The sequence below is a fragment of the Sus scrofa genome, chromosome 9, assembly GCF_054392235.1.
Source record: "Sus scrofa isolate SSC_HxYL_T2T_F1_AM1 chromosome 9, Sscrofa_HxYL_maternal_Yorkshire_Landrace_v2.0, whole genome shotgun sequence".
NCBI classification, from domain to species: Eukaryota; Metazoa; Chordata; class Mammalia; order Artiodactyla; family Suidae; genus Sus; species Sus scrofa.
Genome location: NC_139391.1, coordinates 13,104,374 through 13,118,895, shown reverse-complemented (window position 1 = coordinate 13,118,895; position 14,522 = coordinate 13,104,374). Strand labels below are relative to the sequence as shown.

The following is a 14,522-nucleotide window of genomic DNA, read 5'->3' as shown; positions in this document are numbered from 1 at the left end:
AGGCTTCTGCATGATCATCACTAACAGGGAGGCCAGATCAAAGCAGGGCAGGCGCTTGGTCCAGAACCATCGCACACGGGCACCTGACTCCCAGGGCACTGCCCCTTCTTTCCCTCCCGGGGGCCTGTGTGCACGTGGGTGTGCGGGGGAGAGCGGGAAAGCCTTGTTCTGCCCTTCCCTTTCCTCTCCCTCCCCCTCCCCTGGCTTCCTCTCCCCCCACCCATCCCGGAGCCAACTTTTCATCATAATGACAGGCAGAAAGGTCTAGGCAAGCAGGTCCCCAAGGTGCCAAGGGACCAGAGGGCATAAAATATTTAGCAGCCAGTGTTGACAAGAAATGGGCTTTAGGAAGTGAACATTCCCCTGTCACTTTAGAGTAAACTGTGTTCTTGATGCAGCCAAGGGCTGCTGTGACGCCGTGCTCTCCTTGCTGGCGCTGCAAGCCTCAGGCCCCCAGTGCAATGAGGCAGGGGGACCCAGGCTGGCGGTGAGGGAACAAGCAGGACCTGCCGAAACCTGAGAATGGCCCTGAGCTGAAGGGGCGGATGCAGGTGGCCACATCTGATATGCATATAATTTTCTGGAGTGTCTTTTTGTGTGCGTGTGTGTTTTTAGAGCCACACCCATGGCATATGGAGGTTCCCAGGCTAGGGGTCCAGTCAGAGCTGTAGCTGCCAGCCTAAGCCACAGCCACAGCCCCAGCATCCCCAGATCCAAGCCGCATCTGCGACCTACACCACAGCTCACGGCAACGCCAGATCCTTAACCCACTGAGCGAGGCCAGGGATTGAACCTGCATCTTCATGGATGCTAGTCAGATTCATTTCCACTGAGCCACGACGGGAGCTCCCTGGAGTGTCCTTTTACAGGAGTAAACTACCACATGCACGTTGCGGAACATATAAAAAGTTGAAACTTAGAAAGAAGAAAGTTAAAATTGGCTCTCATCCTGACATGGTTAACGTTTTGACGTATAGCCTCAAGCTTCTAATCTCCCTTCTACCCATAATCTGTCTAATTTATTGCTGTATTTTTTCCCCAATTGGGATCACACTGTGCTTACCGTTGTGTAAACCATTCTTTCCACTTAATACATGGCATTTTCCCATGTCATTAAATATCCATCTATAACCGCACTTTGAACTGCTACCCGGAGTATTCTCACTTACGGGTGAGCAAAACGTACTATCATTTATTTAGCCAGCTCTCTGTCATAGGGCATCTGGGTTGGTTTCAGTTTATCACCATTATTAAAAATGGCTGTGATACACTCCTCAGTAGACAGTGGTGTACATGCAGAAATTTCTGGAAGAGAAATTGCTTCTTCAAAGGTACACATTGTTTAAATAAGCCCCCACGTGGACCAAATGTCAAGGATGTTTAGGAGGCTAAGGAACCTAAAGTGAGGAGCCCTTAGGGGTGGGGTAGATAAATCAGCTGGAGGCAGCATCTGTCAGCCCATGTGCATTGTGGCTGGACCTCCGGGGGAACACAGCTGGCAAAGGGCTTCCCTTCGTGCCAGCACCTGCCAGGGTGAGATACCCAACATCCCAGCCTCCGTGTCCCCCGAGTCAAGAAACAAAACATCCTCCCCTCAGGCCTGCCAGCTGCAATCCCCCGCAAGCCCACCTGAATGAAGGCTCCCTGTGACCCCTGCTAGCCTCCCAGCCTGGCTCCGAGGAGGCTCAGACGTGGGGCCCAGGACCTCCGACCCCCTCCTTCCCACAGCCAGCCTCCTTAATCCTTCCAGGTGGGCCTGTCCTCTGGGTGCTGGAAACTATTATCTAGAGGCAGGTTTCACCAACATTGGTGTGCACGTGAGCCACCCAGACTTTGCTGAAATGCAGATTCGGATTCAGCAGGTCTGGGGTGAGGCCAGACCCATCCTGCGCTTCTTTTTATTTTTTTATTTTTTGTCTTTTTGCCTTTTCTTGAGCCGCTCCCGTGGCATATGGAGGTTCCCAGGCGGGGAGTCTAATCGGAGCTATAGCCGCCGGCCTACGCCAGAGCCACAGCAACACAGGATCCCAGCCGCGTCTGCAACCTACACCACAGCTCACAGCAACACTGGATCCTTAACCCACTGAGCAAGGCCAGGGATCAGACCCGCAACCTCATGGTTCCTATCGGATTGGTTAACCACTGAGCCACGACAGGAACTCATCCATCCTGCACTTCTGACCAGTCCTCAGGCGCTGCCCACACTGCTCTGCAGTGACCCCACTTGAAGGAGAAAAGTCCGGTTGTGATTCCCACCCCCACGGTAGAATCACCCAGGAAGCCTTCCTGCCTTCGCCCCAGCCCCACCCCCAAGGATCTGACTTAACTGCTCCGAGGTGGGATGTGAGCACTAATACTTCCTAAAATCATCACAGGTAACTCAAATAGGTTTCCAGATTCGAGGGGCCCGGGTCTGGAGCTCTGTCAGACAGGGGCCAGGGTTACTTTGTCTTTGCATCCCCAGCACCCAGCCATGTGTTAATCCGTGAACTCAAAAGAATTGAAGCCTCATCCTTCATGTATATATCAACAATCCACAAAGCGTCTTCCCTAAGCCTCTGAACGACTCCACTTTAGCCTCCAGACTCCACCTGCCCTCCCCTCCCACCTCCACAGCATTAGCTGCCATTATTGCAGCTCTTCGGGTGGCTCCGACTCCCTGCACTCTTGCCATTCCTATTTTATGGATGCGAATGTCGAGGCTCAGGGCGGCAAAATAAGTTGCCCAAGGTCACAAGTGGGGGGACCAGGATCTGAACCCAGGCTTTTTCGGCTTGCCGATTTGTTTGCGGTCCCCTTCTGCGTGCTTCATCAGTCTGACATAGACCCTCAGGTGTCTCAGTGGCAGCTCTCGCCGGGTTGCTGTATGATCGGGGGCTGATACCCATGGTTGATGACAGGCGGCTGTGAGGACCCGGCAGGGCTGCACGTGCAGGCACTTGGGACACAGAGACGGGCCATACGGGGTGTGGGAGGGGCAGGGGTGGGCGCCTTGCCAGGCGTTTGAGTGTCCGTGTCTCCGTTGCCAGGTCCGCCTGGAGTGGCCCACAGACTTAGCCGTCAACCCAATGGACAACTCCCTCTACGTCCTGGACAACAACGTGGTCCTGCAGATCTCTGAAAACCACCAGGTGCGCATTGTGGCCGGGAGGCCCATGCACTGCCAGGTCCCGGGCATCGACCACTTCCTGCTGAGCAAGGTGGCCATCCACGCCACCCTGGAGTCGGCCACCGCCTTGGCCGTCTCTCACAACGGGGTCCTGTACATTGCGGAGACCGACGAGAAGAAGATCAACCGCATCAGGCAGGTCACCACCAGCGGAGAGATCTCGCTGGTGGCCGGGGCCCCCAGCGGCTGCGACTGTAAAAATGATGCCAACTGCGATTGTTTCTCTGGAGACGATGGCTATGCCAAGGATGCAAAGCTGAATACCCCCTCGTCCTTGGCCGTGTGTGCCGATGGGGAGCTCTACGTGGCCGACCTTGGGAATATCCGAATTCGGTTTATCAGGAAGAACAAGCCTTTCCTCAACACCCAGAACATGTACGAGCTGTCCTCGCCCATCGACCAGGAGCTCTACCTGTTTGACACCAGTGGCAGGCATCTCTACACCCAGAGCCTGCCCACAGGAGATTACCTGTACAACTTCACCTACACCGGTGACGGCGACGTCACGCTCATCACGGACAACAACGGCAACATGGTGAACGTCCGCAGAGACTCGACGGGGATGCCCCTCTGGCTGGTGGTCCCAGACGGCCAGGTCTACTGGGTGACCATGGGCACCAACAGCGCCCTCAAGAGTGTGACCACCCAAGGACATGAGCTGGCCATGATGACGTACCACGGCAACTCTGGCCTTCTGGCCACCAAAAGCAACGAAAATGGATGGACAACATTTTATGAGTAAGTATCAAGATCAGGCCACTGGATGGCTTTGTTTCCTGGGTGCGTTGTCGGATTAGAAGGGAACGGATGACCCACGGGTGTTAATGTGCGGGTGCAGTTTATTTTCATTTCTTCGGGATGCACGCCATCGCCAAGTATGTGTTCTGCATGTTAATCACCCAGACGATTGCTCCTAGGAAGGAACGTGGGATAGAGGAAAAGGCGTGAGCTTGGGAGTCAGAAGAGAGGGGCTTGATTCTCACCTCTGTCACGGACTTAATCGCTCTAGATAGACCTCAGTTTCCACCACTGTGAACCGGAAGCGAGAGAGTCCTGCCCCACATACCGCAGGCAAGTGGTGTGGATGAAAAGAACCTGGGAAAGCGTTAGCATCTTTATATGATCACCGTGCAGAACTGTGGCGGTGGGGGAAGGAACAGGTCCATGTGGAGGAATTGTCCACATAAGCAAAGCCCACATCTTCGAGGTGCAAAAAAGTTTCTTTCACGTTTCGCATTTGGGGTGGAATTTATGCAGCGCATTACATGGCTCCCTTCCCAGACACATTTTATAGGTATAATGAAATCTTTCTTTTATGAGTCAGGGCCATTAATAAGAAACAACAGCAATGCATTTGATGCTGCACCATGAAGATAGCTTCCGGGAAGTGAAGCTACAGAACCCTTCATCTCTGCCCCAAGTGATTCTTTCATGAGCTTCTGTGCCTAATCAGTAGTTTTACCACCTCCTCCCTCCGTGTGACGACAGCATGTCACTGTGTCAGTCGTGGTGGCCGACTCGAGTACCTCAGTTCTCTTCAGAGTGGGGCTGCTAAAGTGGTGTGGTCAGAGTACCAGCCATTCAGCTTTTATAATCCTCACCAAAATTAAATATACATACATGTGTGTATATGTATGTGTTGTTCCATGTATAACATGTGTATATATACACATATACATGCATATGTTTTATGTATATGTGTGCTGTGTGCATATGTTCCTTATATAAACATATGTTTTAATGAATGGACCTTTTTTTTTTTTTGCCCTTTTTTTTTTTTTTAGGGACACACTCGTGGCATATGGAAGTTTCCAGGCTAGGGGTTGAGTCGGAGCTACCGCTGCGGGCCTACGCCACAGCCATAGCAACGCGGGATCCGAGCCACGTCTGCAACCTACACCACAGGCAATGCCGGATCCTTAACCCACTGAGCAAGGCCAGGGATGGAACCTACATCCTCATGGATCCTAGTCAGGTTCATTAACCCCTGAGCCATGAAGGGAACTTCCATGGATGGACATCTTAACATCTCTTTCTCTCCGTAGATTTTTTTCCCGCTTCTTTTTGCGGCCTTAGCCGTGTTCCCCACCACTGAGGCTGTCCAGTATGTGACATTAGACAAGTTCATGGGGACGGGGAGTAGCCTCGTTGTGCATCAGTGACGGGCTGGGAACGGCATTATTGCATTCCGTCCTCACAGTAGCTCCCGGAGGAAGGTGGGGGACCATATCTGTTTTCCGGAAACAGAAACGGGCTCAGAGAGGCTCATTTGTCCCCCGTTCCGCAGTGAGGACAGGGCAGGACGGAGTTCGTCACCGAAGTCTCTCTGAGGCTGGAGCTCCTGCTCTTGCAGCTCTGCCCTGCTGCCCCTTGCTGAGTTTGTTGATCCCACATGAACCCGAGTCCGTGAACCATAAGTTCTTCTCAAGCTTGATCAAGCATCAGTTCCTCACAGTCCTGGAGTCCAAAGCCAACAGAGCTGCAGTTTGCACCAAAAGAAAAAAAAAAAAAAAAAAGTCACAGCAGTCTGTACAAAGTTCACTGGCTAAACCCCTTTTCTCCAAACAAAGGCCTCATGACTTACAAAGACAAAGATCCAGGAAAACAGCCATTATCTTGATTAACTCATTGAAATGGAAATACGTTAAATAATTCACTTTCCCCCCTTTTGCCCAATGGAACTCTTTTTATACATTATTTAGCCAATACAGGGGTTTCTTTGTCAGAGCAAATCAGGGACTCAATTAGTTCCCAAGGTCGTGCCCTCAAATCCCAAACTGGAGGCTTACACGTCGGTGTGGCCATTAGTCTCAGCCAGCCCTGAAACTGAAAACTATTTCCTACACCTCTTCCCCCTTCCCTGTCTCCCCTTAATGAAAGATACAGCTGCATTTGATGTTTGATGAAGAAGGAAAAGTTAAATACCGTCTCTTTTTATAAAGTAGCATTTAGAAATCCAAAGTATCCGCTTAATACCAGTACTCGGGAGTGGCAAAGCCCTAAGAGAAAAAAAGAAACTCACCTTTTCTGAGATCCTACTGTGCGCCAGGCTCCTTTCCCTTTTAACCTTCCCAGCAACCTCAGTTGGTAGGAATTATCCATCCCAGTTTTTACAGATGATCAAAGCGAGGCACAGGGAGATTAGGTGACTCGTCTAAGATCACACAGTGAGTACACAGCAGAGGCAGAACACAAGTCCATGTTCTTTCAGCTACACTTGCTGCAAGAAGGGGGACCCTTTGCAGGGCCCGATCACGGACTCTTGTCTGTCACTCAGAAATGGATGATCTGAGGAGACACGCCTGCTGACAGAGCAGAAGACTGGGTGGGGAGGGGGCGCCCGGGTGGAGAGCAGCAGGATCGGGGAGCCCAGGAGAACGGCTCTGCCCGGTGGCTCACGGCCTCAGGTTTCATAGGAATGGGGTTAGTTTCTCGATTGTCTCTGGCCAGTCATCTTGCTCGGCCCACGTCAGTCGGACTCAGGGTCCTTCCCGTGGCGCGCACCCCTCTCAGCCAAGACGGATTCCAGCGCGAAGGATTCTGGGAGGTTGGTGGTCTCCTCCCTCCTCTGGGCCCCTCCCAAATTCTCCCTGTTAATTGGGGGGCACCACCACGCTCCTTAGCAGGGCCTCCTGTTGTGAGGCACCTTGCGGAGCAGTTATTTTTACGCCTGCGGAAGGTGAGCAGTTTCAGTCAGTGGTTCCCCCACACACGGACTGGGTTCACTTAAATACTCTGTAAGGTAAGTGTATGCTGGGGATTAAAATAGTACCTTTTTCTTAGGGATAGAGTCTGAGATTGAAAACTTCAGAGAGATAAAATGTAGAAAACGCAATGCATAAATACTCCAGCAAGAGCTGTTGTTATTATTATTTCAGGCAATATTCAAGGCAGTGCAAGTAATTGCAGAGATGGTGTTTGGGTGTGAAAAGGACTGCCTGGGAGCAGCTGTGAGTAAACTAATCAAGGAGCACAAACGTTCTCTTTGAAGCAGGCAGGCATTAGAGGGTGACCAGGAGAGCCGAGTGAGTGTCAAGTCTCAGGGACCAACGTGTGACCTGGAAAAGGGCTTGGAGTATCCAAAATGGTCTTGAAAAAAAGCATGTAGAAAGGGTCAAAGAAAAATGGTTCAGCTCAGACTGTGCACAAAGCCAGGGTATCAGATACCTGTTTTTACTGGAGGTTTGCCATTTGAGTCAGAGGCAGGCTGGCTTCCAGACCAAGCCTCAGCCAAACAGAAATTACGCCTCATCTACCCCCATTTCAGGGCCATTTTGAGGATCAAAAAACTAAATAAATACTCAAAGTGCAAATACCTTGGAAATTATAATGTTCCCAAGAAATAAGTGTGTGGGAGTTCCCCTTGTGGCTCAGTGGTAACGAACCTGAATAGTAATAACCATGAGAATGCAGGTTCCATCCCTGGCCTCGCTCAGTGGGTTAAGGATCCACTGTTGTCGTGAGCTGTGGTGTAGGTCAAAGATGCAGCTCAGATCCCGTGTTGCTGTGGCTGTGGTAGAGGCTGGCAGCTGTGGCTCCGATTCAACCCCTAACCTGGAAACTTCCATACGCTGCAGATGCAGCCCTAAAAAGCAAAAAAAAAAAAAAAAAAAAAAAAGAGGTATGACATTATTATCGTTATGGTGTGTATCAACACAGATTTGGACAGATTCTGCCAATGCACATTGCTCCAGGGAAGTTTCTACTTTTAGCCCCATGAGGCAGCGTAATAGGTTCTAAAACTAAATGTTGTAGTATTTAAAAAAAAAAAAAAAATCATCCCAGACTTGCCTGTGACATGGGCTATCACTGAAACAACTTTTAAGTTGGCTTTATCGACCGTCTCAAAGATTAAATAATACATCTAACATAAACTTCACACTTTGGAGCAACTTGACTTAGAGTTCACAGGTCTGGGGGAAGCAAGGTTACTTTTCTCCCCTCAGCCCACGGGTCTGCTGGTAGGAAACCTCATCTCCAGTGTGTGGCATCATTCATTTCAGACTTGGGCTCCCAAGCAGATGGCATTTGGTGGCTAAGAAAATGGCTCAATAAGCATGAGGCAGTTTCCAAAATTGGCTTGCTGGGTGGGCATGAGCAGCCAGTGTCAGTGAGCTCCATGGGGAAAGCAGCTCTGGCTCCCCTGGGGTGCCCTGTGACAGCTCCTGTCATTCCCTATGCTCGAGCTAACTCCTCTGAGACCCTAATTTATCTCTGCACAAGCTTGGGGTGTGCCACTCAGTAGGTGCTCAGTACATATTTTATGAATGAAATGTAAATTCAGGAGGAAGGGAGATAAAGAAAGGAAGAACAAAATACGCTGTAGTGAGAAAAATACTAGCTTTTTATCGCAGCTCCAGCGTTGTCAGTGCTCCCAGCGGGGAACAGAATTCAATTCGAATGGTTCCAGGGAAGAGACTTGGCTTCCAGTTTTTGCCTGAGGATGTCAGAGCTAGAAGGAGCATGGTTCCCAACAGTACAACGAAAATACACCAGATAAGTGGCAAATTCATGAGCTTTCCTTCATCTCCTCCTCTGAGGTCACAGGGCAACCAAGTGGCCAAAACCAAGGACAGCCAGAGTGTCACGTCACAGGCAGGACGTGAGCAGGAGCTCGCCTGGGGTGGATGCACATTCACTGGGAGGAAGCGTTCAGCCTGCCATGTGTATAAAGGCGAAGTGGGGAGTGCTCTGGTGGAACAGCGGTTAGGACTTGGCGCTTTCACCCTTGGCCTGGGTTCAATTCCTAGTCTGGGAACTGAGATCCCACATCAAGCCACTGCATGCTGTGGCCGTCAATAGGTAAATGAATAAGTACAAATGAAGTGTGTACTGACAAGAGAGTGTGAAGGGCTTGGAGGCTGCGGAAATTGGGTGGGTCTACACCCTCCAGAACTTTTTCCACAACCCCCACCAGATACGCACAGAAAAGAGTAGGGAAAGATCTAAGACAGTGTCCCCAGTGGTTGACGCTGAGGGAGGGGCGCAAATTTCTGCCTGCTCCACCCGCACCCTTCTCACCCGATCTCCCAGATGGAACAAAAGCTTTAATCTGTGCAGAGAAGGACAATGAAACACTCTACTCAAGCACTGGCAAAACCCATTGCAGCTGAGTAAAGGAAGAAAAACATTATTAAACTCCTGGTGGAAGAGAAGCAGGAATGTGTAATGGGGCCCAGAAGAACAGCCTGAACACTGAACACTCCTGAAACTCAGGGCCTTGTGCCTGTAAGACTGAAGCTTAATCAGAACAGTTGAGAACTCCCTCAAGCTCAGCCCCCACCTGAACCTAAAATGCTAAACATAACAATGAAAAGGAGAATACTGCTGAGAAGGAGAAAATAAAGGGACACAGCCGGGAAAGAAACCCTTTGTAAGACCCAGCATGAAGAAGGGACCTGAAGCTGAGAGTAGAGTAGACACATTTAAAAAAAAAAAACCTCTGACAAATCGGTTTCACACCCTAAACACAGGGTATTGCTGGAGGAATTTAAAGCCTATGACTCGCTAAGGTTAACCACAGAAATAATACATTTCAAAGCCAGCCCAAATCCTAACTAAAGTAACTTAAACTCCCTCTCTAAAGTCCAAGCAGAAAAAACTTATACCCCAAACCTACCGTCACAATCTCAACTGTGCCACACAAAGTGTCACACTTTCAACTGAACATACACAAAGACCCGAAAAAGCGACACACTCCCTAGAGACAAAGGCATCATCACAACCACACTCCACAGATGTTGAAACTCTTGCAGAAATTTAAAATAACTAAAATTATTAAAAGCTCTAACAGAAAAGGTGAACCTCATGCGAAGTCAGATGGATAATTTCAGCAGAGAAAGGGAAACTACAAGAGAGAATCGAATGGAAATGCTGGAAATGAAAAACATAGTTGCAGAAGTGAAGACTGCCTTTGACGGGTTTATCAGTAAACTTGACGCAGCTGGGGAGAGGATATAGGTCAGTAGAAATGATCCCAGCAGAAACACAGAGGGAAAAGCAGGACAAAATGTGGCCTCCGAGAACGGGGGCATGTCAACTGGTTGAATGCACGTGTAATGGGAATTCCAGAAGAAGAGAGAAAGAACAAGGTAGAAGAAACATTTGGAGAGGAGTCACCACCATGGCTCAGTGGTAATGAACCTAACATCCATGAGGACCTGGCTTGGATCACTGGCCTCGCTCAGCAGGTTAAGGATCTTACATTGCTGTGAGCTGTGGTGTAGGTCACAGATGTGGCTCAGATCCTGCATTGCTCTGGCTGTGGTGTGGGCCAGCAGCTGCAGCTCCGATGAGACCCCTAGCCTGGGAACTTCCACATGCTGTGGATATGGCCCTAAAAAGACGAAAAAGAAAAAGAAAAAAGAAACATTTGGGGAAATAATGGCTGAGAATTATCTGTATGTAATGATAGATACCAAACTACAGACCCCAAATCTCAGAAAACATCAACCAGAGTAAATGCACACACATGTGCATGCACACACATGTGTCCACGCAAATCCTCTTCAAACTGCTGAATACAAAAGAGAAAATCTTGAGAGAAGCCCCCCAAAAGGCCTTTTTACAGGGGACAAAGATAAGAATCACAGGAGACTTCCTCTCAGAAACTATACAATCTAGAAAACAAAAGAAAGAAAGAAAAAAAAATCTGTCAACCCAAAATTCTATATCTAGCAAAAAGAGCTTTCAAATGAAGAGAGGTTATAGAGGTACAGGCAGGGAGAAGGGAACCAAGAAAAATGGCAAGGCACCTCGGTACTAAAAGCAGTGAACAGCCATTACCCAACCTCAGGCTGAAGGGAAGGAATAGGACATTGTTATTAAAGCCAGTGGGAGCTGTAACCATGAAGGAGAAGCCATCTGGTAAAAGCTATAATTGTGGGTAGATGCACCTACGATTAGAAATATGACACTGGGAGTTCCCGTCGTGGCGCAGTGGTTAACAAATCCGACTAGGAACCATGAGGTTGCGGGTTCGATCCCTGCCCTTGCTCAGTGGGTTAACAATCCGGCGTTGCTGTGAGCTGTGGTGTAGGTTGCAGACGCGGCTTGGATCCCGTGTTGCTATGGCTCTGGCGTAGGCTGGTGGCTACAGCTCCAATTCGACCCCTAGCCTGGAAACCTCCATGTGCCGCGGGAGGGGCCCAAGAAATGGCAAAAAGACAAAAAAAAAAAAAAAAAAAAAAAAAAAAAAGAAAGAAAAGAAGAAAGAAATATGACACTGAAGGAGACAGGGAGCAAAGGAAAACCTCCTTTTGACCTCTGGTCTCTTGCCTTGCCTACCATTGGCTGAACCCAACCAAAGCAAGCCAGCAAGGGACACCCCAGGGATGCAGTCTGTCGGGTCAGCCCCTCTGAATACAGGGAAGGGCAGAGAATGGATCTGAGGAGGAAACAGAGGATAAACATCCAGACATTGCCTGACCCCAGGACATGGCACAGCTAAGTGGCAGAGCCAGGATTCAATCCAAAGGTACCTGAACCCTAACTACCTTCTACCAGATGCATGACCCCTAGTCCAACACCAGTGAGAGCTAAGACCTACTGGGCAGGATGGGCCAGATTTTAGAAATCCTGAAGGTGAGAGTTCCCAGTGTGGTTCAGCAGGTTAAGAACCTGACCAGCATCCATGAAGATGGGGGTTCAATCCCTGCCTTCATTCAGTGGGTTAAGGATCCGGTGTTGCCACAAGTTGTAACAGAGGTCACAGATGCAGCTCAGATCTGGCGTTGCTGTTGCTGTGGCGTAGGCCGGCAGCTGTAGCTCTGATGTGACCCTTAGCCTGGGAACTTCCATATGCTGCAGGAGTGGCCCTAAAAAGAAAAAGAAAAACCCTGAAGGCTACAATTCATTGTTGAAACTTAATTCTTAAAATGGGAAATGGGCAGCAAGGAAAGTTTGTATTGCAGAAGCCAAAAAGTAGCCTGGCTCTGCTTCAGTTTTGGGGTAGCTAATGGTGGGGTGATGCCATCTATTGCAGGGACTGGCGGCCAAGGGAACCATTGCTGTGCATGGGCTGTGAGCTCTGATCATTCACGGAGGATACAGTGGCCATTTCCTCTCGCCGATGATGATGTGGTTTAAAACAATCACAGATGAAAGTCATAAAAATCAAATCTTTATTTTCCAACCCACAGTCCCTGATGAGCAAAAGTTTAGTATCTGAGAGGCCATGTGGCATTTTCCTCACCAGCCGCACATAGTAAAATGGCTCAAGATGTGAAGTATTGAGTGTGAAGAAGAAAGCCTTGCAGTGTGTGTGAAGATACCCTTTAGTGGTCCTCTTCTGAGAGCCAAGTTCACAGCCACTCTATGAATCTTTTATGTGTGTTCTTTCCCCGTGCTCCAGAGATGCTTTGGGGAAACGGAGTGAAGAAAAGCCAGTGGAAGGAAATAATGAGAAGCCAGTCACCTGGCCGTCTCCGTCCCCACCCCGCCAACCCCGGCTGGGGGCTTGGAGCGCTGCAAAGTCAGTCGTAGTGGCAGCAAAGCAAAGCCTCTTGCGGAGAAAACCGTCAGTCTTCTTGATCTCCTTGAGATTTCCAAACACAATCTTTTCTTTAACATAGCTGAGCACAAAGCTTTCGATGTGAAGCGGCATCTTTACGGGAAGCTTGATGAAAGAACACAGGCTTTGGAGTTCCCCCTGTGGCACAGTGGGATCGGCAGCATCTCTGGCTGTGTTTGGATGCGGGCTCGATCCCTGGCCCAGCACAGCAGGTTAAGGATCCCAGGTTGCCACTGCTTCGGCATAGGTCGCACCTGTGGCTCGGATGTGATTCCTGGCCCAGGAACGTCCATGTGCTGCAGGGCAGCCAAAAAAGAAAGAAGGAACGCAGACTTTAAGGTCAGACAGACCTGACAGAATCTTTACTCCTCTGCGAGCTCTTAGGCGAGTTGTTTATCCTTTCTGAGCCTCAGCTTCACCACCTGTGAAATGGGTATAATAACGGCTTCCTTGTGGGATGGTTATGAGCACAGTGCTTGGGACCTAAAATGTGCTGTATGAATATGAGTGAACTTCCTCTTCCTCCGACAGAGAGTAGGGAGGTAATGGGGTGGAATTCTGTTCTTCTCAGACCAGGTATTGAAAAACAGTAATAATAGCTACAATGGACTATTTATTCAGCCATTCATTCATCCAGCCAGGAAATTTGTATTGAGAGTTTTGTATATGCTGGGTCCTCTGTTGGGCACTGGGAACACAAACCAGGCCCCTGCCTTCATGGAGCTTCTATTCTAGGGGGAAAAGACAGACCGCAAACAAGTAAACGGATAAACAAGACGGTAAGGGGAGCGAAGACAGTAGCATAAGGTAATGCGGTAGAGGTGGGAGGACCCATCAGAAAGGGGGGCCTGGGAAGGCCTTGCTGAAATAATAACAACTGAACTAAAGCAGGAATAGTGAAAGGAACTAGCCCTACCAAGATTGGAGGGCAGAGCCTTCCCAGCAAGGGACGGTAGGTGGGAGCTCCCCATGTGTTTGGAATGCAGGACGTACAAAGGAACAGGGTTCAAGGTGAAACTAGAGCAGAAGCAGGAAGGAACAGGTCATTCAACCAATATGCATTCACATTATTGAGCATCTGCTGTATGCCAGGCGCTCTTCTAAGTTCTGGGGATACATCAGTGAGCAAACCAAGTCCCTTCCTAAGGGAGCTGACATTCTAGTGAGGGCAGTCTTACGGGGTCCTGCAGGCCCTGGGAGGAACTTGCATTTCTTTTTCTTTTTCTTTTTTTAAGGACTGCACCCGCAGCATGTGGAAGTTCCCAGGCTAGGGGTTAAATCAGAGCTGCAGCCGCCAACCTACACCACAGCCACAACAACGCCAGATCGGAGCTGAGTCTGTGACCTACCCCACAACTCACGGCAATGCCAGATCCTTAACCCAGTGAGTGAGGCCAGGGATTGAACCCACATCCTCATGGATACTAGCTGGGTTTGTTACTGCGGAGCCACAGTGGGAACGCCGCATTTCATTTTTTAAATTGTTACCTTGTCTGATCCTCACAATATCTCATGGAGACAGGTATGATTATCCTGGTTTTATAGAGGAGAAAACAGAGGCGCCCAAAGGTTGTTATATTACCTGCCTGAAATAATACAATATGTAGCAGAGGTTGGACGGTTAGCAGGAAAACAGATCTGAGTGCCCACCCTCTTGGGTGTAGAGCCTGGATTCAAAGGCTCCAAGGACCTTCCCAACCAACAGGTACCTTCTTTTCCTCTTGGATGGAAAGGAAGAAAATAGGCCAGTCATGTACGTCATGCTGCAAATAAACGTATCTAAGCTATTGCCTAGAAGTGGTCCATCACGGGGCCAGGGTTTGAGGCAGCCGCTTGGCATCT

The 14,522-nt window shown here is 49.4% G+C and overlaps 1 protein-coding gene across 50 annotated transcripts in view; it reads left to right on the top strand.

Moving 5' to 3' along the window:
* TENM4 (teneurin transmembrane protein 4) overlaps positions 1-14,522 on the top strand; it is a 2,941,714-nt gene that overhangs the window by 2,896,442 nt on the left and 30,750 nt on the right. For all 50 annotated transcript variants that reach the window (XM_084975397.1, XM_084975391.1, XM_084975384.1 and 47 more), the window contains one exon: positions 3,030-3,907. In XM_084975397.1, coding sequence (XP_084831523.1) covers positions 3,030-3,907 — 878 coding nt within the window. The remainder of the gene's footprint in view (positions 1-3,029; positions 3,908-14,522) is intronic.